The sequence below is a fragment of the Myotis yumanensis genome, unplaced genomic scaffold (genome assembly GCF_028538775.1).
Source record: "Myotis yumanensis isolate MYYU_CA2020_CCGP unplaced genomic scaffold, mMyoYum1.0.hap1 SCAF_3, whole genome shotgun sequence".
Taxonomy (NCBI): Eukaryota; Metazoa; Chordata; class Mammalia; order Chiroptera; family Vespertilionidae; genus Myotis; species Myotis yumanensis.
Genome location: NW_027223754.1, coordinates 109,448,043 through 109,471,455, shown reverse-complemented (window position 1 = coordinate 109,471,455; position 23,413 = coordinate 109,448,043). Strand labels below are relative to the sequence as shown.

At 38.7% G+C, this 23,413-nt stretch overlaps 1 protein-coding gene across 4 annotated transcripts in view; it reads left to right on the top strand.

Moving 5' to 3' along the window:
* Positions 1–23,413, top strand: part of IFT88 (intraflagellar transport 88) — a 157,693-nt gene that overhangs the window by 90,736 nt on the left and 43,544 nt on the right. For all 4 annotated transcript variants that reach the window (XM_070409336.1, XM_070409334.1, XM_070409333.1 and 1 more), the window contains 3 exons: positions 3,403–3,455; positions 5,099–5,164; positions 7,589–7,695. In XM_070409336.1, the coding sequence (XP_070265437.1) occupies positions 3,403–3,455; positions 5,099–5,164; positions 7,589–7,695 (226 nt within the window). The remainder of the gene's footprint in view (positions 1–3,402; positions 3,456–5,098; positions 5,165–7,588; positions 7,696–23,413) is intronic.

Below are 23,413 nucleotides of genomic sequence, written 5' to 3'. Positions count from 1 at the left end.
TACGGAGCTGTACAGCTATGTTTTGTGTGCTTTTCCATGTGTTATACTTCACAATGAAAGATTTAAAAGTTAGAGAAAAAAGGTAATACAAGCCAAGAAGGGAGTACTGCCCCACCCTAGTGGCACCATTTGGAAATGTGGGGGAGAGGCATTTTATGGTCTTGATGATGGGGACACACAGTGGGTATTAGGTGTGCAGCTGCCTGAGATGGTGAACAGTCAGTAATGTGTAGAGGATTTGCATAGTGAACAGTGTCACCCCAAATGCTAACAGCACCTTCCACCAAACACTGCACTAGAAGAGAGCATGTTAATCATATGGCTTTGTCACTGAGATTGTCATCTTAAAACTCAAAAGTCTTTTCTCTGGGGCCATTTGATGTGTTCAAGGAAAAGTGTCAACCTGACTGCTGCCATTCCAGTAGCTGGAAGGGGCCCGGGCTTAGGGCCTCACTGTTCCAGAAGTGACTTCTCACTTCATCCTCCAGTTTTCATTTCTCATCTCAAACCAGCCTGAGCCCTGACTACAACCTCCCTGAGTAACTCCTAGAGCAGTGGTTCTCAACCTTCTTAATGCCGAGGCCCTTTAATACAGTTCCTCATGTTGTGGTGACCCCCAACCAAAAAATTTTTTTCGTTGCTACTTCATAACTGTAATTTTGCTACTGTTATGAATCATAATGTAAATATCTGATATGCAGGATGTATTTAGGCGACCCCTGTGAAAGGGTCGTTCGACCCCCAAAGGGGTCATGACCCACAGTTTGAGAACCGCTGTCCTAGAGCATGGGGGCCAGCTACTTCCCAGTAACATTGCTTGTCTGTCTTCCTGTTGTAGTTCCTTGCCTTGTCCTCCCTCCTCTGTCCTGCTGATTCCAGTTCTCCAGCATTTCTGGAGATTTTCAGGGAAGATCTCCTTCTCCTCAGATGCCCTTTGTACACCCTTGAGTTTAGCTTTTTCTGCCCTGCTGAAGGCAGTTTCTGTCTCCTTCATCCATCACCCATCATCTGTCTGTGGCTTTATACCATTCCAGTTTCATCTGAGGTGGAGCTTGAGACTGCCTTTCTCCTTCTTGTTTTTCGGGGTTACTTTCTAGAAGAGACATTGCAACGTAAAAAGTCTTTACTCTGCTCTCTTAAAACCAAGTCATGATTCTCTTTCAGGTACTTACTTATTTATTCCAAACACAGAAATAATTCTCCCCGGTGGCAATTTTCAAACTTCATCTCATTGCTTTGTGGAAGTGTGAAATAAGGGATTAATAGGGATATTATACTGGTATATACTGTTGCGGGTGTGACCTTAGACATAGCTCTTACCCTTGGCTGGTCTGTTTCTTTTTTTAAGGTGAATGGATAGAATGAAATACTATCTGAGGCCACTTCTATTTCTAAAATACCATCATTCGCTAACTTAAAGCCAAATCATTGCAGATTTAAAATACTTAAAGCCTTTATTACAGCTCTGTATTTATTATACTGTGCTAGGCAATTTATAGCCAATTTGCTATAATTTTTTGGTACATTATTTTATATATCTTACTTGTGCTATCTGCAAAATAATGGTATTTTTCTTTACTATGAGGATGGAGGAGAAAAGTAGGCATTCATTCAAGAAATGAACTTGGCACAGTTGACATAGCTCAGTGATTGAGCATTGACCTTGAAATCAGGAGGTCAAGGTTCGATTCCCAGTCAAGGCACATGCCCAGGTTGTGGGCTTAATTCCCAGTAGTGGGCATGCAGGAGGCAGCCAATCGTTATTTCTCTCTCATCGATCTTTCTATCTCTCCCTCTCCCTTCCTCTCTCTCTAAAAATCAATAAAAACATATTTTTAAAAATTTCACAGTCCTGACCTTGAAGGAAGCAATCAAGATATGTAATAGAATATGCAAAGAAGGAGTACTTAGTGAATATTGACACCCAGTATGTGTCAAGCGACATGCCCAGTCCTTTATATACAAAGGCTATGCTACCCTCACATGTTTATGGATTAATAAGGTTCAGAAACCTAAATAACACTGCAGAATATTAAGTGCCATATGAAACTGTAGAGTGCTGAGCAAGTCCATGGAACAGTCTATCCCAGCCTGCCCAGCAGAGTGTGATGAGGTCAGCAGAAGCCTTCATGTGGAGGGGCTGGCCTGTGCTGAGAACTAGAGTGTAGACATGTAGCATGCAGGCATTCGTGTTCCTGTCTGAATTTTGTCGTAGCGGGGCATGGTGGAAAACTCATGGAGAGGCAAAAAATGACAAAAAGTGAGAAAATGGGATTGGGATCTTGGATTATCATGCAGTTGAAGGAGAGGTGATGGATTTTAAGGAGGAAAATAATATGGTTAGATATATATTTTATGTAGATGAAAGCAGATGGCTGTGTAGGCAGTGGATTTGAGGTTGAGTACTAGTAACTTGCATAGGTAGCAGGGCTATGACCTGTGTATTTCGAGAGCTAGTAGGTTTACTATCCAATTGAGTAGGAGCCATGACTATAAAGCCATCAAGTAAATAGAAGGGAGATTCTAAAAGGAAATGAGAAGAGCATTAATTATTCCCTAGTGTTTTATATCTTGTTTTTCTTAAATATTTTTAATAGTCTTTAAAAATCCTGATTATGGTTATTTATTTTAGAAAATTATTACTAAGGGAAAGGGAGGGATGAATAGAATTCTCTTTTTATGTTTTTATTGATTTCAGAGAGAGGAAGGAAGAGGGAGAGAGAGATAAAAACATCAATGATGAGAGAGAATCATTGATCAGCTGCCTCCTGCACGCCCCTTACTGGGGATCGAGCCCACAACCCGAGCATGTTCCTTTGACCAGAATCGAACCTGGGACCCTTCAGTCTGCAAGCCAATGCTCTAGCCACTGAGCTAAACCAGTTAGGGTTAGAATTCTTTTTTATTCTCTCTTTAGTTGAAGCCTCATTGTTCAAACACAAGGTCAAAAATTGCCTCTTAGGTGCTAAATTTGCAAGCCTAAGCCTAGATTTCTAAGCCTAGGTATAAGATTATGACAAAACTAATAATAATGTTTAAAAATAGCAGTCATTGGGGGGAAGCGAGGACATATGTAATATTTTCAACAATAAAAAATTATTTTTTAAAAAAGGACTTAATAATAAAAAAAATAGAATGCAGTGGTCTTTAACCAAACAGGTTAATGTTTCTCATAAAAATTTCTAAATAAAGGCATAAACTGGATTGAAGGGCTCTAAAATTTAAATTTATTAATATAAATATGACAGATAATGTATTCTCTTTTCAATAATAAAGATGATCTAATCAGAGGTCAAAAAGTAATTGAAAGATAGTACATATCTGTAGCTTTATAAATATATTTGACCATCCCAGATTATTTTTGTTTCCTTTCTAATTTCATATCATTTATTTCTCTTATAGGCCCACGCAAGTGAAATGGCAGCTGATGGTAGCTAGTTGTTTTAGAAGAAGTGGTAAATGCTTTTATTTTATTTATTTTTAACATATTTTGCTGCTTTTGTCTTTTAGGTAATTATGCATAAAATGTATTCCAATTGCATATTTATTTATTAAAACATTAACTTTTGATAACTACACATATTTGAAGCATTATATGAAAAACATAATAATTACTACAGACAGAAAAGAGTTATGCTTTAAAAGTAGGTCTTAATCATGTATTTCAGCACCACTGTTAGACACAGATTTATTATCTCTCAAAGTTAACATGTAATCATTTTCACAAGTGAGCCACAGAAAAAACAGGCATTCTGTACGCATCAATTTATATTCCATTTTCTGCCACCTAATTCTAAATGTCCTATGTGTGTGGCCACATTAATGAGACTATCTCCACCTTCCTGAGGAAGGCCCAGTACTGGAACACTGGATTTATATTTTTATACCAGATATCATTTGTGTTTCCAGCAATTGCTCTACTAGGTTCTGTGCTGTTGACCTCTGTCCTGAAGGGTAGCGATGTTAATAGTTTTGAACTGACATGAATGATGTTTAAAATACAGAGATTGAGCAGGAGACGAACGTTAACAAATATGTGATCCCTCTTGTAGAGCATACATATGACCCAGGAAAAGAAACTCCTCAATCCCAGGGAAGCATTTGTTATAAAAGTGTTAACAGGGTTCTCTTGCCTAGTGCTGTAGCTTCTTTCTTGATGGATCTCTGTGAGCTCCCTCAGAGTGCCATCAAAATACGTATTCTGTGTCATCCTCAAGTCATTGAGAGGGTTAATCTATAATGAGACTGTGTGTCCTATCGAATAACATATAACATATACACTCTATTTATCTCAGCTGAGTTCTGATTGCCTCTGTTCATTTCCATATCAGTCATATGTAGAGTGTACATACATGGGGTATTCTGAATAATTTAAAGACATACACCTTCTTGAGTTATTGAAGGGCAGGTTAGAAAAGAAACTAATGTTTATTGAGAACCTGCTATGAGTTAGATGCTTCCTCTCTATTTGATTTCATTCTCACAGCAACACTTTGCGGTTAGCACGGCCATCCTTCTTGAGACCTGAGGCCCAGAGAGATTCTTAGCTCATTCACTGAGATTTTTGCCAAGACCTTTGAGCCAAAATTCATTTATCTAATTCTTTGCTGTTTCATGAAGCTCAATTATTTTATTACAAAACAAAATGTTTCCTATAATGTTTCAAAATGATAACTACAAAAAAATGTTTCATCTTTTCCAACTAAGTGAATGACATTGAAGTTATTAACTCTATCATGTAAATTTTTCTAAATTTTCAGTTGTTCACTTGAAATATTTAACTTTTAGGAAATTGAATGGATCTTAATTTGTACCACAAACATTTATTTTAAGAAGTGGAACTAAGTGTTAACCACCATTCATTTCCTTCTACTCTAAACCTTTTCAAATTTGTTTTGTCTATACATTTTCTTCCAAAAGTTATGTTAAGAACTGTTACACATGCTTGAGGCAAACATGAAAAAAACATGCTTAAAAAAAAAATTCTTCCTGCTAAAGCTATTAAGTGATGCCAGTATATTGGATTAAAATTGTTTTGCTGAATCCTGTCAATTTCTATAATCTCCTAGTGTGTTTCTCTTTCTTTTTTTATTTGTAGGTAACTACCAAAAAGCATTAGATACTTATAAAGATATTCACAGAAAATTTCCAGAAAATGTTGAATGTAAGTGAGATTACATTTTGTAGCTTTGAAAGTATAGGTTCTCATGTTTTATACCCTATTTTACATTTGCTACAGTAATTGCATACATAGATACCAAGTTATAATTGTGGTAAATATGTTTAAATAGGAGTTTACAGGATCAGAGAATCTGACTATACACATTTTTATAGAATTTAATTGTTGATGGATTTACATTTGAAGAGAACCATTGAATTCTCTTCAAAAGTAAACAAATCTATATTCCCCATCTTGATGTACAATGGATTTGATGTAACTTAAAATAGTGTGAAGTATTACAGCAATAACAACAAATCAGGATCAGGAAAAACACAAAATAACCATATTCATATGTGGTATATCTCCACTAGACTGTATATTTGGCCCTGAATAGCCTTGTGGCTACGGGAAAGAAATAAAAGACAATCTCTTCTATAATCTTTACTGTTTATGAGGAAATAAAAAGCAATTCCTTGGGAAGAAGAAACATTTTTCAACTTCTAATTCATTCAAGCGGAGACACTGAGAGATACAGTAGATAAAGTCATTGAAAGATAATGCAGCTCCTTGCTTTAAAACATCCCTACAGCAAATAAAATAGCATACTTGGACAGACTATTTTTAATTTTGTCCTTCAGTGATAATGAACACAAAACAACACATTGCAACTCAGTAAAATCAATGTTTCTGAGCCAAGTTTCCCAGTGGCCCAGTCTGATCCTGGGATTAGAAGTACTGCCCTTCCTTAATTAACATTTTCCTCACTTTGGCTTTTATAAAAGCTCAGCAGCAGCTGGCTCACAGATACGGTGTTACTGATAACTTAGGAGTAAGGAATTTCTAGTGCTAATTAGAGCAGATTGATTAACCCACAATAGTGGTTTCCGAAGCCAGTCAGGAAACAGGTTACTTGGAAGGGATTCCTTGTTACACTTTCAAAAACTACAGTTTTATTGCCCTATTTATAGAGATCTCACATAGGTTTTCGGTGAACCCAGATATTTAATTTTCCCTATTTAAGCTTATTATTTGATTCTCATTCTCAGTCACATTAGGGAATTGGTGCTTTAGAGATTAAATGAGAGAGAGCAGTGATATTTTCTGTGGAAATGATGCAACCCAAAAGTCACCTGGGCAAAAGTCTCTCAAGACCACTGATGTTGGGACTGGACCATTCTGGATCCCATGGATTGCAGTGTTTTAGCAGTACTCCTGGCCTCTGCCCACTAGATGACAGTAGCACTCCCCCCTACCCCGACACTGTTGTTACAAAAAACATAAATATCCCCAGACATTACCACCAATAGTCTATCTTAACTGTAGTCTTAGGAAAACATTTGCACCCATGGAATGTGTTGTTTTGAACAGAGTAGTTTTCTGGTGAACCCAACAGATAATTTAGTCTTAAAATATATTCTTCATTTACCAAAAATTGACCTGCACTATGGAGTTACAATTGATGTACTGAATTTTAGAGGACATCTACCAAAAACAGTAATTTTTTGTTTTACACTAAATATTCTTAAGTCACTCTAAGGATAGGTAGATAAAAAGGAATAGTTGTGTATTATTTATAGGAAATGTAAATTACCTTATTATGAATTATTAATGTATGCATAGGCAATTTATATGCTAAAATATGACATTTTAAATTATTTTAGTATTGTTACTTTGCAAAACAATGGTCATGAATAGGTCATTTATTTACAAGTTCTTATGGAGTTTTGTGGCATATTCTTGAACTTCTTTTAACTACTGTGTTGGCATAGCACTGAGCAGAAAACAATACAGATGAAAGTCCTTGTCCTCATGGAGCTTGCTAGTGGGAAGACAAGAGAACACACTTGTAGAATATGTCAGAAGTTAGAAGTGCCATGAAGGGAAGCAGACGGAGGGTAAAGCATAATATTGGAAGGGCTCTGATTATAGGTGGTGTGGACAGGTCAGTGAAGAGTCCCTTTATTTTTTTATTTTATTTTTAATTTATTGATTTTTAGAGAGAGTGGGCAGGAGAGAGAAACATTGATTTGTTGTTCCACTTATTTATATATTTATTGGTCGATTCTTGTTTGTTCTCTGACTGGGGATCGAACCTGTAACCTTGGTGTAGCAGGACAACGCTCCAACCAAATGAGCTACTTGGCCAGAGTCAAAAGAGTCCCTTTAAACCCCTTTCAGGGAAGTCCATCTTGCCAGGTCAAGAAAATACAGAGTGTAGATACTTTTTAAAAAAATTTTATTGGGCTGTCATTGTTTAACAAAATTATATAGGATTCAGGTGCACAATTCTATACCACAATTTTCAAGAGAGAAACAATCACTGTTCATGAGCATCATTCCTGTGTCCCAAAAGGTTGTGGTTAATGATTTGTTATACTTTCAACACAATACACACATACTTTTCTAAATATATTTTTTACACTTTAGGTCTGCGTTTCTTGGTTCGTCTCTGCACAGATATTGGATTAAAAGAAGTTCAAGAATATGCAACAAAACTCAAGAGATTGGAAAAAATGAAAGAAATAAAAGAACAGGTATCCCATACGGGCCAAAAACTACTGTCTGTTAATTTTCAAAATGTCAGCCTTCTATAACTTAACTGAGTGATGTTGGGGCTTCTGTCAGTAAAATGAAGTTGAATTTTTTTTCTGCTCTGGCATAAAGGAAAAACAATAACTAAAATCCTAGTTTTAGGATAAAGTTCTGTCAAAAGTGAGTTTCCAATAGTAGGAAGTTCAATAGTCTCATACTCTTTAGTGGATTGTACTAATAGGCAAATAATTATAATTTTCCACCATACAAAGTAATTTATTTAGTCATTTTCCAGACTTAATTTTTAGAAAATAAGTTAGTTTATAGACTTAATTTAATTTGAGAGTCCTGTGACCCATGGAAACTAAGAAGCAGTTAATTGTATACAACATAGTACTTTTTCACTAGTATAGTAGAGATGGCTTTGAGAATAACATTAACATACAGGGGAGCATTTTAAATATATTTCCATGTTCCATGTTCCATGAAGTATGTGGAGTAACAATGTACTTAACTTTACTTATTTAAAAGAATAATTTCTCCTAAATTTGAGCCAAGAATATTTAAAAGTTTAATGTGTTTTTTTAAGTGTCTGCCTTTCATAAAAGATATATTTTTTACCTTAGACTTTTTTATCTTGGATAATTAAGTCTAAATTCCATATTTGCTTTCAAAATGTGGTTACCTTGTTTTTGCTTTGAAGATGTGATCGGAAAGTTTTACAGTCTTTTCAAAGTAGCAAGTGTAGGGGAGAGAACCAACATGGCGGTGTAGGTAAATGCCGGTATATGCAGCTTCCCACAACCACATTAAAATTACAACAAAAATACAGAACAACCATCATTCAGAACCTCCTGAAAGCTGGCTAAATGAAGGTCTTACAACTAGAAAAGTAAAGAAGAAAGTACATTGAGACTGGTAGGAGGAGCAGAGGGCGGAATGGCCTGGTCTGATATCCACATGTGCTGTTTTCTTAATCGGGAGTGATATCTCAGCTGTAGAGCCCCAGCCCCACCCCCACTCCCCAGTGAGGAGCAAGGGATCCCAGCCCAACACCAGACCTCCAGCCCAGGGTTCAAGAGCTGGGAAGAGAAGTCTTCATAACTTCAGGCTGTAAAAACCAGTGGGGAATTGTGGCTGAGGGACTCAGGGGCTGCTGCAGACCCAGGTATTCCTCTTAAAGGGCCAGCGCATGAACTTACTCAGACTCAATCCCTCTGGCTCCAGCGCTAGGGCCATGACTTGAAAGGAACCAGGGACATTTGGGGAAGAATTGGATTGTCGGGCATCAGGGCAAGAACTCAGGGGCGGCTTTCTCTCAGATAGGGGTGCTCACAGGGTTCATTGTTCCTGTGCTGGGATCTCCCATGTCACAGAGCTGACCAGCAGGGGCCATATCTGAGTCTCCATCAACCTGGCTCACTGTTCCCTCTACCCTGGTGATTCCCTGAGACCCCGTCCCATCCAATTTGCAGCCCCACCCAAGCTGTTTGTAGTGGCTTTTCTATATGAATGGCCTGTCCTGGTTCAGGCTTCAGACTTTGTTAAAATCTTTCAAACAAGCAGCAGCTGGCATCAGCGTGCTGCAAACCTATCAAGAAAAGGCCCAAGACTGGCACTAGCACCAGCCTTTCTTGCTACACAGCTGGTCCTTGCCTGGAGACTTACAAGCAAAATACAAGTAGCAGCCATCTGCCGACCTCTCTGTAGCTCCTGCCAGGTAGTCCCAGGCAGTGGCTGACTACCAGGAGGCCCCAGAACTAGTGCACCCAGTGGAAAGCTTCAGACCATACCAGATTACAACTCTACACATCCATGAGTGACACATTAAAGAGGCAGGTTCAGTGAGCACCAAAGCCCCACTGAAGCAAGTCCTGCTCCATAGGGGTGTTTCCTGCATAGCAGCTCTTCTACTGTAGTCTCAGCTAGTCCTTGCATCCAATTGGTCTGGAGTTCACTTCCTCTCAGTGACACCAACAGCAATCAAGGCTCAACTATAACAAGACTGTGCACACAGCCCACACAGAGGCACACCTAGAGTGCCCAACTTAGGGACTGCAGAGGCTGAGCCACTGGGCACTACAGGACACCTAATACACAAGGCCAATCTGCCAATTCCAGTAGACATAGCAGCTCTTCCTAATACATAGAAACAAACACAGGGAAGCAGCCAAAATGTGGAGACAAAGAAACATGTCACAAATGAAAGAAATGGAAGGGATCAAACTACTGGATACAAAGTTCAAAACAATGGTTATAAGAATGTTCAAGGGCCTTAATGAGAGCTTCAAGAAACTTAATGAGAGCTTCAAAGGACTTAATAATGAGAGCTTCAAGGGAATTAGTGAGACTTTGAAGGATCTTAGTGAGAATTTCAAAGACATGAAAAGGGACCAATTAGAAATTAAGCATACACTAACTGAAATAAAGAATAATTTACAGGGATTCAACAGTAGAATAGAGGATTTCAAAAATCAAATCAACGATTTGGAATATGAGAAAGCAAAAAACACCCAATCAGAAGAGCAAAAAAAAAAATCCAAAAATATGAAGATAGTTTAAGAAGCCTCTGGGACAACCTCAAGCATACCAACATTCTCATCATGGGGATGCTAGAAGGAGAAGAGAGAGAGCAAGATATTGAAAACCTATTTGAAGAAATAATGACAGAAAACTTCCTCTACCTGGTGAAACAAATAGACTTACAAGTCCAAAGAAGCACAGAATCCCAAACAAGAGGAATCCAAAGAGGCCCAACCAAGACACATCATAATTAAAATGCCAAGGCTTAAAGACAAAGAGAGAAAAACAGCAAGAGAAAAACAGTTACCTACAGGGGAGCATCCATACAACTGTCAGCTGATTTCTTAACAGAAACTTTGCAGGCTGGAAGGGAGTGGCAAGAAATATTCAAAGTGATGAATAGCAAGGAGCTACAACCAAGATTACTCTACCCAGCAAAGCTCTCAAAGAGCTTCATAGACAAGAAAAAGCTAAAGGAGTTCATCACCACCAAACCAGTATTACATGAAATGTTGAAGGGTTTTCTTTAAGAAGAGGAAGAAGGAGAAAAAAAAGGAAAAAAAAGATTTAAAAAATATGAACAATAAAATGCCAATAAATATATATCTGTCAACAATTGAATTAAAAATCAAAATAAATGAACAAGAAATCTAATGAATAAAATAGAATCAGATGAATGAAAATATGAAACAGACTGACAAATCTCAGAGGGAAGGAGGGGAGAGGAGGCAGGAAGAAAATAACCAAAGAACTTATATGCATTATCTATGGACATAGACAGTAGAGTGGTGAAGGCCTGGGGTTGGGGGGGAACCAGGTGGAGGTAAGCAATTGGGGGGAAAGGGGAGACATTTGTAACACTCTCAGTAATAAAGATTTTAAAAATTAAATAAAGTATCAATTGTAAAAGAATTATGACCAAGATATAGATTTTTACCTCAAAAATTTTTTAAATATCAAGTTGGTATTGTAATGCTACACAAGGGTATATCGTTAAAATATGCTGTGAATACCAATTTATTATCATGTACCAATTGCTAATTAAATGTTATAACCTGTGTGAAAGCTTTATAAGTGTAAACTGGTATAAATGGAAGTTCAAGTTATCATAATTGTCATCATAATTACTATTAAATTTGTTTCATTAAGAAGAATCAAGGCCCTGGCCAGGCAACTCTGTTGTTTAGAGCATCATCCTGATATACCAAGGTTGTGAGTTTTATCCCCAGTCAAGGCAAATACAGGAATCAACTAATGAATGCATTGAATGCATAATAAGTGGAACAGCAAATCAATGTCTCTCTCTCCCCTCCTTCCTTTCTCTCTCTCCCTTTCTCTCTGTCTCTAAAAATCAATAAGTTGAAAAATATGTATCTTTTAATTAGTTATGTAAAGTTAAAGTCTTAAGACTTCATATAAGTTTAGTTCTGTTCAAGATAGAGCTGTAGGTAAACATGATACTCACATTCTCCCACAACCACATCAAAATTAAAACTGAACTACAGAATAAGCATCATTCAGAATCACCTAAAATCTAGCTGAACAGAAGTCCTACAATTAAGGGTATAAAGAATCCTCATTGAGCCCAGCCAGCATAGCTCAATAGTTGAGCATCAACCTATGAACCAAGAGGTCACGGTTTGACCCCCAGTCAGGGCATATGCCTGGGTTGTGGGCTCAATCCCATGTGGGGCATGCAGGAGGCAGCCGATCAGTGTTTCTCTCTCATCATTGATGTTTCTACCTCTCTCTCCCTCACCCTCTTTGAAATAAAATAATAATAATAATGAAGAAGCCACATTGAGATTGGTAGGAGGGGTCAAGACGTGAAATGGACTGGTCCCATAGCCCTACACCCATATGTAAAGATAAAAATTAAGAGGGATATCTTGGCTGTGGAGGTCTTGCATGAAGAGACAGGTGTCCAAGCCTTACACCAGACTCCCCAGCCTATACCACCAGTGCCAGGAAGCAAAGTCCTCATAACTTCTGGTTGTAAAATCCAGTGAGGATTGAGGCTGAGTGAGGCTGAGGGCAGCTGGAGACCCAGGCAGTTCCTCTCAAAAGGCCTATATGGACTTACTTGGACTCACTTGCTCTGAGCTCCAGTGCTGGGGCAGCAGCTTGAAAGGCACCAGGGACATACAGGGAGGAAATGAATTGTCGAACATCAGGACACGAGCTGTAGGGGCAGCTTTCTCCCAGGTAGAAGTGCTGGCAGAGGCCATTGTTCCTTTTCTGAGCCTTCCCTGTACAGAGCCCCAGGAAGGCACCATGCCTGAGTCTCATCAACCTGGCTCACACTAGTCACCCTGCCATGGTGCTTCCCTGAGACTTGAAGGCCCACCCAAGCTGTTTTTCAGTGGCTTTTCCATACAAATGGCCTGTCTTGGCTCATGCTTCAGGCATTACTAAACTCTCTTAAAGAAGCAGCACCTGGCCTGAGCATGGCTGGTACCTCTGACTAAGTGGCCACAGGCCCAGCACTTGTGGCACCTGGCCTTAGTTTGCAGTTTGGCCTCTCCTGGGCACCTCCGAGCCCAGCACAAGTAGACACCATCTGCAGATTGCTTTTCAGTTCATGCCAGGTGGCCCCAGGCAGAATACAGGTGACAGCTGAGCTTGGCCTATACCTCCTGGGAGGCCCCAGAGCTAATGCATTCAGTGGACAGCTTCAGACCACATGGAAGTATCACCCAACCACCTCCACAAGATATACACTCAGGGCAGACTCAGCAGGCACCCGAACCCTGCTGAAGTCCTACTCCATTTGGTGAGGCCCTGCATAGCTGATCCTCCATGTTGGTCACAGACAATTGGCCTGAGGGTAAATCCCTCCCCATTGACTTGCCAACAACAAACAAGTGTCAACTACACTAGTTAGATGCACATAGCACATGCAGGGGTGCACTTAAATACCCAGCTCTGGTGACTCAGAAGGCTGTGCCACTGGGTCCTACAGGGCACCTACTACTTAAGTCCACCCTAACAAGACCAAAAGACATAGAAGCTCTACCTAGTACACAGAAACAAACACAGGGAGGCATCCAAAATTAGGAGATAAGCATGTCCCAAATGAAAGAACAGAACAAATCCAGAAAAGGAACTACGCAAAATGGAGACAAGCAACTTACCAGATACAGAGTTCAAAACCCTGATTATAAGGATTCTCAATGACTTAGGGGAAGAGTAAATGAACTTAGCAAGAACTTCAACAGCATCAAAAAGGACATGGATATTATTTTTTTAAAAAACAGTGAGAAATGAAGGATACACTAACTGAAATGAAAAATAATTTACAGAGATCAACCAAAGGACTTGTATGAATGCATATAAGCATAATCAATGGATACAGACAGTAGGAGGGTAAGGGCATGTGCTGGGGGGTGGAGAGGCTAGGGAGAGGTCAAGGGGGGAAAAGAAGACATGTAACACTTTCAACAATAAAGAATTTCAATTTTTTGAAAAAAGAGTAGAGTTGATGAAGCAGAGGATCAAATCAGTGATTTAGAAGGTAAGGAAATTTTCCTAACCTGGTGAAGGAAATACATACAAGTCCAGGAAAAGCAGAGTCCCAACCCAGATGAACCCAAAAGGCCCACACCAAGACACATCATAATGAAAATGCCAAAGGTTAAAGACAAGGAGAGAATCTTAAAATCAGCAAGAGAAAACCTGTTAGTAACTTACAAAGGAGCCCCCATAAGACTGTCAGCTGATTTCTCAACAGAAACTCTATAGGCTAGAAGGGATTGGCATGAAATATTTAAAGTGATGAAAAGGAGGGATCTACAACCAAGATTACTTTACCCAGGAAGGCTATTGTTTAGAATTGCAGGACAGATAAAGAGTTTCCCAGATAAGAAAAAGCTAAAGGAGTTCATTACCATCAAACCAGTGTTACAAGAAATATTTAAGGGTCTTAAGAAGAAAAAGGAAGAGGTGGAGGAAAACATAGAAAATATGAATAATAAAATTGATATGGATACACACGTATATACTTTACATGTGTATATTTAATCCAAATGGATTAAATACTCCAATCAAAAGGCATACAGTGACTGAATGGATAATAAAACATAACCCTTACATATACTGTCTAAAAGAGACTCGCTTCAGATCAAAACACACAAACTGAAAGTAAAGGAATGGAAAACAATATCTCATAAAAATGAAAACAAACAAAAGCTGGGGTAGCAATACTTATACCAGACATAATAGACTTTAAAACAAAGCTATATAACAAGGGACAAAGAAGGACCCAGCAATTTCACTTGTAGGTATTTATCCAAAGAAACCCAAAACACTAAATAAAAAAAGAAATATACACCCATATGTTCATTGTGGCATTATTTCAATAGCCAAGATATGGAAGCAAATTAAGTATCCATTGATAGATGAATGGATAAAGAAGTGTGCATATATACAATCAAATATGACTCAGCCATAAAAAAAAAAATGACAACATGGATGAACTTAGAGGGTATTGTGTAGAGTGAAATAAGTCAGACAGAGAAAGGCAAATACCATATGATCTTACTTATATGTGGAATCTAAAAAGCTAAATGAAGTAGCAGAACAGAAACAGACTCATAGATACAGACACCATTTTGACAGTTTCCAAATAGGATAGGGATTGGGGGATTTTATTTAAAAAGATTAAGTACAAATTGGTAGTTACAGAAAAATCGTGTAGATGTAAAGTACAGCATAAGGAATACAGTCAATAATATTGTAATAACAATGGACTGCCAGGCTGCAGGGGCACAACACCAGTGCCATGCTGCCCAGCCCCACAAAGAGGGGCAGTCTCACTGTTGCAGGGCCTGTCGATGCTCACCACAGCCTTGTCCTGACAACGCACAGTTCTTCTCAAACTATGAGTGACTGAGTAGTTTGTGCATCATTCCGGTGGCAAAGCTAAAATTCCCAGTTATCTTGTCTGCCTGACCTACTCTGCCTATTCTGAAGTCAAAAGAAGACTGCTTTACAAGACTGCTCCAAACATTGCTGCAGTGTTTGTATCTAATTTATCATGTGGGCAACGCAAGTTTTATAGCTGGTCTTAAATGCAGAGCTTGGAAAATTGTTTTAATCTGTCCTTCTGGAGACATGGAAAAGCAGTGACCAGGGGACCTGCATTTGGTCATATCCCCCCCAAATTGAAACAGCCATTTTTCATGAGAGGTGCTGCAGCCCCTCCCAGAACCATAGTCAGGAAAAGGGGGAACAAACCTGCTCTAGTGATATTACCCACCTCATGCTCAGGAGCCCTGCCTGCCACACCATGCATCTACCTTTGCAGAGGAGACAGCAGCAGAGGCCAAGCCTGTGGGTTTGAACAGTCTCAGGGAGCATCGGTGACTGGTTTGGGGTGGGGCTGTCTGCCCCATATCCTGGGAATTTGGTGCTTCCCCAAAACTCCCGGTTTCCAGCTGATCCCACTGGACTGCATAGTAGGATCTCTGCCCAGCCAAAGGCAGGGAAATATTCTGAGACATTCTCAGAGGAGTAGCTCTGGAACAGGGAAACACACCCATCACTTTCCCTGAAATCTGAATGACACCTCCCCCTCATTGAAGACCTAGAGGTCTGTACTCCTGATTCTGCCTAAAGCCCTTTCAGAAACAGACTGAATGATTAAGATTGACAGCTGGCTGTCAGGAAAAGACAGGTGGAGGCAGAAGGTTACTGACACATAAATGGGTCCTGAGCTGCTAACAAAATGGCCTTAGGGTGCAGCTGGGACTCTCCCACATAAAGTCCTATGGAGAATGATACAAACTGTATAGGTTGAAGCTTCAAACAGGTTGCTGAGAGCCAAAGGATGACAGTTTCTCACAGTGGTTAGCACCTAAGTACCTCCTGGGAAGTCCAGAATTAGCAGACAAAATAGCCTCAGTAATCAGAAGAGCAGGACCCAAAGGGACCTCCCAGGAGACACTAAACTCTGCTGAGATGAATGCCACTTTACTTTTTTTCTTTATCTTTTTCTTTATTGATTATTATTTTAGTTTCTCTTTTTATTTCATAAATATAATTTTCCCTTTTCTTACCCTATTTTGTTTTCTTCTTTTTCCTGTTTTCTCTTTGTTTTTCCTTTTTTAATTTTTTTCTATCTGTTTTCTCCTCTATTTTCTTTATATTTTCTTCCTTTTTTATTTTATACTGTTTTCCTCCCCCTATTCTTTATTCCTATTTTCTTTCCTTCATCTCTGCCCTTCTATATTCCTTTTTCTTCCCCCTTTTTTCCTCCTCATAGTTTTTTTTTTTCTTTCATTCTATTATTCTCATTTTTCCTTCCTAATTTCCTCTTCTTTTCTGGTTGTTTTTGTTGTTGTTTTAGGGGTCTTGTGTATGCTTATGTTTTGTTTCTTGTTTTGTTGTTTTATTTTGTTGTGACACCACCTGCACAATAGTTCTCACCAAGTGGTCTGGGGTGAGCCTTACAGTCAGCCTGCCTGAGAGGAGCTTCCACCCATGAACGGGACAAAAATAAGACCCAATTACAACAGGAGAACCCAAATAATTCACATAAGGGAAATTCCTAGAGCAACCAGCTCAGAAGATCTGAGGAACTGCACCACTAGGTCCCACAAAACACTGACTACATTGAGCCATACCACAAAGACTGGGAGGCATAGCAGTTTGATCTACCACATAGAAACAAATACAAAGGGTAAACAAAAAGGGGGAGACAAAGAAACTATCCCCAAATGAAAGAAAAAGAGGAAACTCCAGAAAGAGAGCTAAACTAAATGGAGAAAACCAAATTACCAGATATAGAGTTCAATGTCATGATTATAAGGATGTTCAAGGAATTTAGTGAGAATATCAAGAAACTTGGTGGGAACTACAGCAGCATAAAACAAGAAATAGAAACCATAAATAAGAATCAGTTGGAACTGAAGAATAACAAAGCTGACATCAAGAATACACTGGAAGGAATTAAAAGTAGATTAAATGAGACAGAAGATCGAATCAATGACTTGGAAGACAAGATAGAAAAAAATCACCCTATTAAAGAAGGAAAAAGAATTAAAAAGTAGAGGAGTACTTTAAGGGAACTTTGAAATAACATGAAACGTAACAACATCCACATCATAGGATTACCACAAAGAGAAGATAGTATTCCAAAAATTCCAAGAGGAAAGAACACCTCCAAGCTTTTTTTTTAATGAGCCCAGCATTATCCTAATCGCAAAACCAGATAAAGACACTACAAAGAAAGATAATTACAGGCCAATATCCCTGATTAACATAGATGCTCAAATCCTCAACAAAATATTAGCAAATCAGATCCAGCAATATATTAAAAAGATCATACACCAATACCAAGTGGGATTTATTACAGGGATGCAAAGCTGGTACAATATTCGCAAAACAATAAATGTGATATATCACATAAACAAATTGAAAGAAAAAAATCACATAATCATATCAGTATATGCAAAAACATTCAACAAAATCCAACACCTATTTTTGATAAAAACTCTCATCATAGTGGGATAGAGGGAACATCCCTCAACATAATAATGGCCATCAATGACAAACCTACAGCCAACATTATACACAATGGACAAAAACTAAAAATATTCCCCCCTAAGAACAGGGACAAGATTGGGAAGTCTGCTTTCACCATACTTATTCAACATACTACTGGAAGTCCTAGCCACAGCTCTCAGACAAGAAGAAAACAGAAAAGAAATCCAAACTGGAAAGGAGGAAATAAAAGTGACATTATTGACATGATATTGTACATAGAAAATGCTAAAGACTCCACACACAAAAAAAAAAAACTGCTAGATTTAATATGTGAATTTGGCAATGTAGCAGGATATGAAATTAACACCCAGAAATTGATGGCATTTTTATACATCAATAACAATCTCTCAGAAAGAAAAACTAAAAAAAAAACCCACAAATTAAAAACCACAATCTCATTTACCATTGCAACAAAGAAATTAAGATACTTAGGAATAAACTTAACCAAGGAGGTAAAAAACATGTACTCAGAAAACAGGACATTGAAAAAAGACATAGAGGGCGAGACCAAGATGGCGGCGTAGGTAAACACCAGAGACCGCTGCCGCAAACAACCATTTCAAAAATACAACTAAAAGACGGAACAGACATCACCCAGAACCACAGAAAGGCTGGCTGAAGAGAGACTCTACAACTAGAAGGAAAGAGAACAGCAAACCGAGGCTCAGAGGCGGCGCAGTGTGGAAAATACAAAGGTACCGAGGTGCGCGCGCAAAGCAGGCTGGTGGCTGAGGGCGCGGTTGTCGTTTTCGGTCGGGAGTGAGTCTCAGACTCTGGGCTCCGGATCCGGGCGAGTCTCTAGGGACCCAGACTCAAACGGGAGAAGCGGGATTATCCGGCATCAGTTGGAACCTGAGGGCAGCTTTCTCTCCGAGGTTTGCAGCGGCTGCCGGGGTTCTGAGAAGCAGAGCCTCTGGGAACAGGACTGAGCGTGGTCATAGCTGCTCCCTCCCCCTGCCCTGTTGATCCCGCCCCGCGCAAACCCTGCGCGCAGCCATTTGCCGATCGCCTCAGGCAAAGGCTGGATTAGCGCCTCCCCAGAAGGCAGACGTTTTCCATACAGCTGATTCCTATAGCCAATCGGCCTGGTGGTCAAAGCCCTCTAGTGTTAACTACAACAATTAAGGCTTGGCTAGAACAAGACTGTGCACAGAGACCACAAGGGGGTGCACCAAGAAAGCATAAAAGATGCGGAGACAAAAAAACATGACAGAAATGGAGGATATGGAGCTAAGAATCGCAATTTTGAGGGCTTGCCATAAATTTGTGCAGAGCCTCACGAAAACTAATGAGACCCTCGATGCTACGATAAAGAAATTAGAAAGTAAGCATACACGGACTGAAATAAAGAATATTATACCCAATAGCAGACCAGAGGAGCACAAGAATCAAACCAAAGATTCGACAAAAAACACCCAATTGGAAAAGCAAAATGAAAAAAGAATCCGAAAGTGTGAAGATAGTGTAAGGAGCCTCTGGGACAGCTTTAAGCGGTCTAATATCAGAATTATTGGAGTGCCAGAAGATGAGAGACAGCAAGATATTGAAAACCTATTTCAAGAAATAATGGCAGAAAACTTCCCCCATCTGGAGAAAGAAATGGACTTACAGTTCCAAGAAGCGCAGAGAACCCCAAACAAAAGGAATCCAAAGAGGACCACACCAAGACACATCATCATTAAAATGCCAAGAGCAAAAGACAAAGAGAAAACCTTAAAAGCAGCAAGAGAAAGAGACTCAATTACCTACAAGGGAATACCCATACGACTGTCAGCTGATTTCTCAACAGAAACTTTGCAGGCCAGAAGGGAATGGCAAGAAATATTCAAAGTGCTGAATACCAAGAACCTACAACCAAGATTACTTTATCCAGCAAAGCTATCATTCAGAATTGAAGGTCAGATAAAGAGCTTCACAGATAAGGAAAAGCTAAAGGAGTTCATCACCGCCAAACCAGTATTATATGAAATGCTGAAAGGTATCCTTTAAGAAGAGGAAGAAGAAGAAAAAGGTAAAGATACAAATTATGAACAACAAACATGCATCTATCAACAAATGAATCTAAGAATCAAGTGAATAAATAACCTGATGTACAGAATGAACTGGTGATTATAATAGAATCAGGGACATAGAAAGGGAATAGAATGACTATTCTTGGGGAGAAAAGGGGTGTGGGAGATGCGGGAAGTGACTGGACAAAAATCATGCACCTATGGATGAACACAGTGGGTGGGGAGTGAGGGTGGAGGGTGGGGTAGGAGCTGGAAGGAGGGGAGTTATGGGGGGAAAAAAGAGGAACAAATGTAATAATCTGAACAATAAAGATTTAATTAAAAAAAAGAAAAAGAAAAAAGACATAGAGGAAGATATAAACAAGTGGAAGAATATACCGTGTTCCTGGAATGGTAGAATTAACATCGTTAAAATGTCCATATGACCCAAAGCAATCTACAGATTCAATGCAATCCTTATTAGAATACCAACAAGATATTTCACAGATCTAGAACAAATATCCCAAAAATTTATATGGAGCCAAAAAAGACCCCAAATAGCTGTAGCAATCCTGAGAAAGAAGAACAAAGTTGGAGGAATCACAATACCAGATATCAAGTTATACTACAAAGCCACTGTACTAATAACAACCTGATACTGCCATAAGAACAGGCCTATAGATCAATGGAGCAGAATGGAGAACCCAGAAATCGACCCAAGCCATGATGCTCAATTACCATTTGACAAAAGAGGCAAGAGGATATAATGGAGTAAAAGTAAAGACAGTCTCTTCAATAATTGGTCGGGAAAATTGGACAGATCCATGCAAAAAGAAAAGGAAGAAAGAAACTGGATCACAAACTTAAACCATACATAAGAATAAACTCAAAAAAACTTAAATGTAAGTTGTGAAACCATAAAAATTTTAGAAGAAATCATTGGCAGCAAAATCTCAGGCATTATATTTGCTGATAACATATCCTAGGGTAAAGGAAACCAGGGAGAAAATAAACAAATGGGATTACATCAAAATAAAAAGCTTCTGCACAGCAAAAGAAACCAGCATCCAAATGAAAAGGGAGAACATATTTGCCAGTGATACATCTGATAAAGGGTTAATATCCAAAATATATAAGGAACTCATACAACTTAACAAAAGGAAGACAATCTAATTTAAAAATGGGCAAAGGACCTAACTATGCACTTCTCCAAAGAGGACATACAGAAGGCCAAGAAACATATGAAAAAAATGCTCAAAGTCACTAATCATGCGAGAGATACAAATCAAAACGTCAATGAGGTACCATCAACAAATGATAAGTGCTGGCGAGGATGTGGAGAAAAGGGAACCCTCATACATGGCTGGTGGGAATGCAGACTGGTGCAACCATTATGGGAAACACTATGGAGTTTCCTCAAAAAATTAAAAATGGAACTGCCATCTAACCCAGGGATCCCACTTCTGGGAATATAGCCTAAGAAACCCAAAGCACCAATCAGAAAGAATGTATGCACCCCTATGTTGATAGCAGCACAATTTACCATAGCTAAATCTGGAAACAGCCCAAGTGCCCATCAGTAGATGAGTGGATAAAAAAGCTCTGGTACATTTATACCATAGAATACTATGCAGCAGTAAAGAAGAATAATCTCTTACCCTTTGGGACAGCATGGAGGGACCTGGAGAGTATCATGCTGAGTGAAATGTCAGTCAGAGAAAGACAAGTATCACATGATCGCACTCATGTGTAGAATCTAAGTAACAAAATAAACAGATGAATGGAGTGGATCCAGAGACATGGAGGCATGGAACAGAGTGCAGAATCTCAGGGGGAAGGCAGGGGAGGGTGGTTGGGTGTGAGGTAATCAACCAAGGACCTTGTATGCAAATATGCATAACCATAGACACACAATAGGGTGCTGAAGGCCTGGGACGGGACGGGGCTAGAGGGAGTCAATGGGGAAAAGGGGGACATATGTAATACTTTCAACAATAAATAATTTTTTTTAAAAAAGAATACTTTATTAAGCTTGTTACCATATGAGTTATCATTGATGCATTTAGATCATCCAATGTTTACCTTACCAAATTATTAATGTCTCCCTGTGCTGAAACGAAACTTCTTTCAGTAATATTTTATCACTATTTTTATTGTAATCTGTATAAAACCCAGTGTCTTTATGTTCTCTTAGCTTCTCCTTAATATATTCCCTTCCCACTTTGTTATACCTTCATCTTTCGAGTTAAAGCTCTGTCCTCATCCACAAAGCACTGTGTCTTCATTTTCCTTGAAATCAATTTCTCTATCATTCTTCAGTACTCCTCATTAAATTTTATGTCAAAGAAACATTTTCCTGATGTTTTCTCTTTTTATGTTTTGCTTATAAACACAAAGTGGAGGGGGAAAGTTAGTTGACAAGGAAGGTCCTAGGAAGAAGAAGAAGCTTAAAGAGAAAGAATTCTCATATATCTGAGAGCCAGCTTCTCAGTTAATTGTTGCATGTCTCAGTTTCTTCTCTAGGTTGTGAACCCAGGGCATAGGGAGCTCTTTCCTGGCTTGTAGAGCACAAAACTTAATAGTCATGAAACAAGATATAATAAGTTCCTTTTCTAAATTTGAACTTAAAACTTTGTTACTTTTTTTTCTGTTTCTTGTTTAGAATCTGTCCTTAACATTTTTCCTGTGTAATTAAAATTTCTTCATCAAATCATTGTTGACGCCTCTATAATACCCTGTTATATAGATATATCTTGATTTCTTTAAATATTTCCACATCTTTAGACAGGTGCATGTCTTTTTTAGAGTTGGTAGCTTTCTATGTCTGATTTTTTTTTTAAAAAATCTTTACCTGATAACCTCCTGAATGATGTCAGCAATCTTTTAGTGACAAGTTTTCCTTTAATTCTACTTTACTACACTGCTTAACTAGATATTAATAACGACAGCTAACATGTATTTGTTTCATGGTTAAGTGCAGGCATTGTTCTAAGCAATTTACATGCCTCAACTACTGTGATCACCCCAATAATCCTATGATGTTGGATATGGTGTGATTATTACTACTTTTTACAGGTAAGAAAACTGAGTCCTGTAATGGCTAGTAACTTTCTGCAGGTCACCAGGTATTGGGGGCAGACCTGCGATTCAAATCCTGCCTCCTAACACTGTGCCTGACACCTTGGGAAGAGCAGAGAAAGAGAGTGATACAAGTCATCATTTTTAGTTGTATACAGTCCTTATTTATTCTTCATCCAGCAAAGTTGCTATTTTGTGCAATGGATTAGATCAAAATGTACCTTACCATCAACTCACCATAGGAATTAGGGTCTTAGAACAGTGCTAGTCAAGTGTGGTCTGTGGACCAGTAGAGCTTCAGAATCACTTGTAGTTAGAATTACAAACTACCCAAACCCTACTCCAGAATTACAGTCTCTGGGTATTGATCCAAAAATCTGTGTATGTGCTTTTTAAAATAATTCTCCAGGTAATTTTTATATTAACCAAAGTCTGAGAAGCACTATTGTAGTTTATGCTCCCAAAGGGTCACCTTGCAGATAATAAAAAGACAGCTAGGGTATGGAATCTGATTTAAAGGAGGGGTGTAGACATAAAATAAATCAGGCCATGCATTTTTTTTTTAATTTTTCAAATGGAAAAG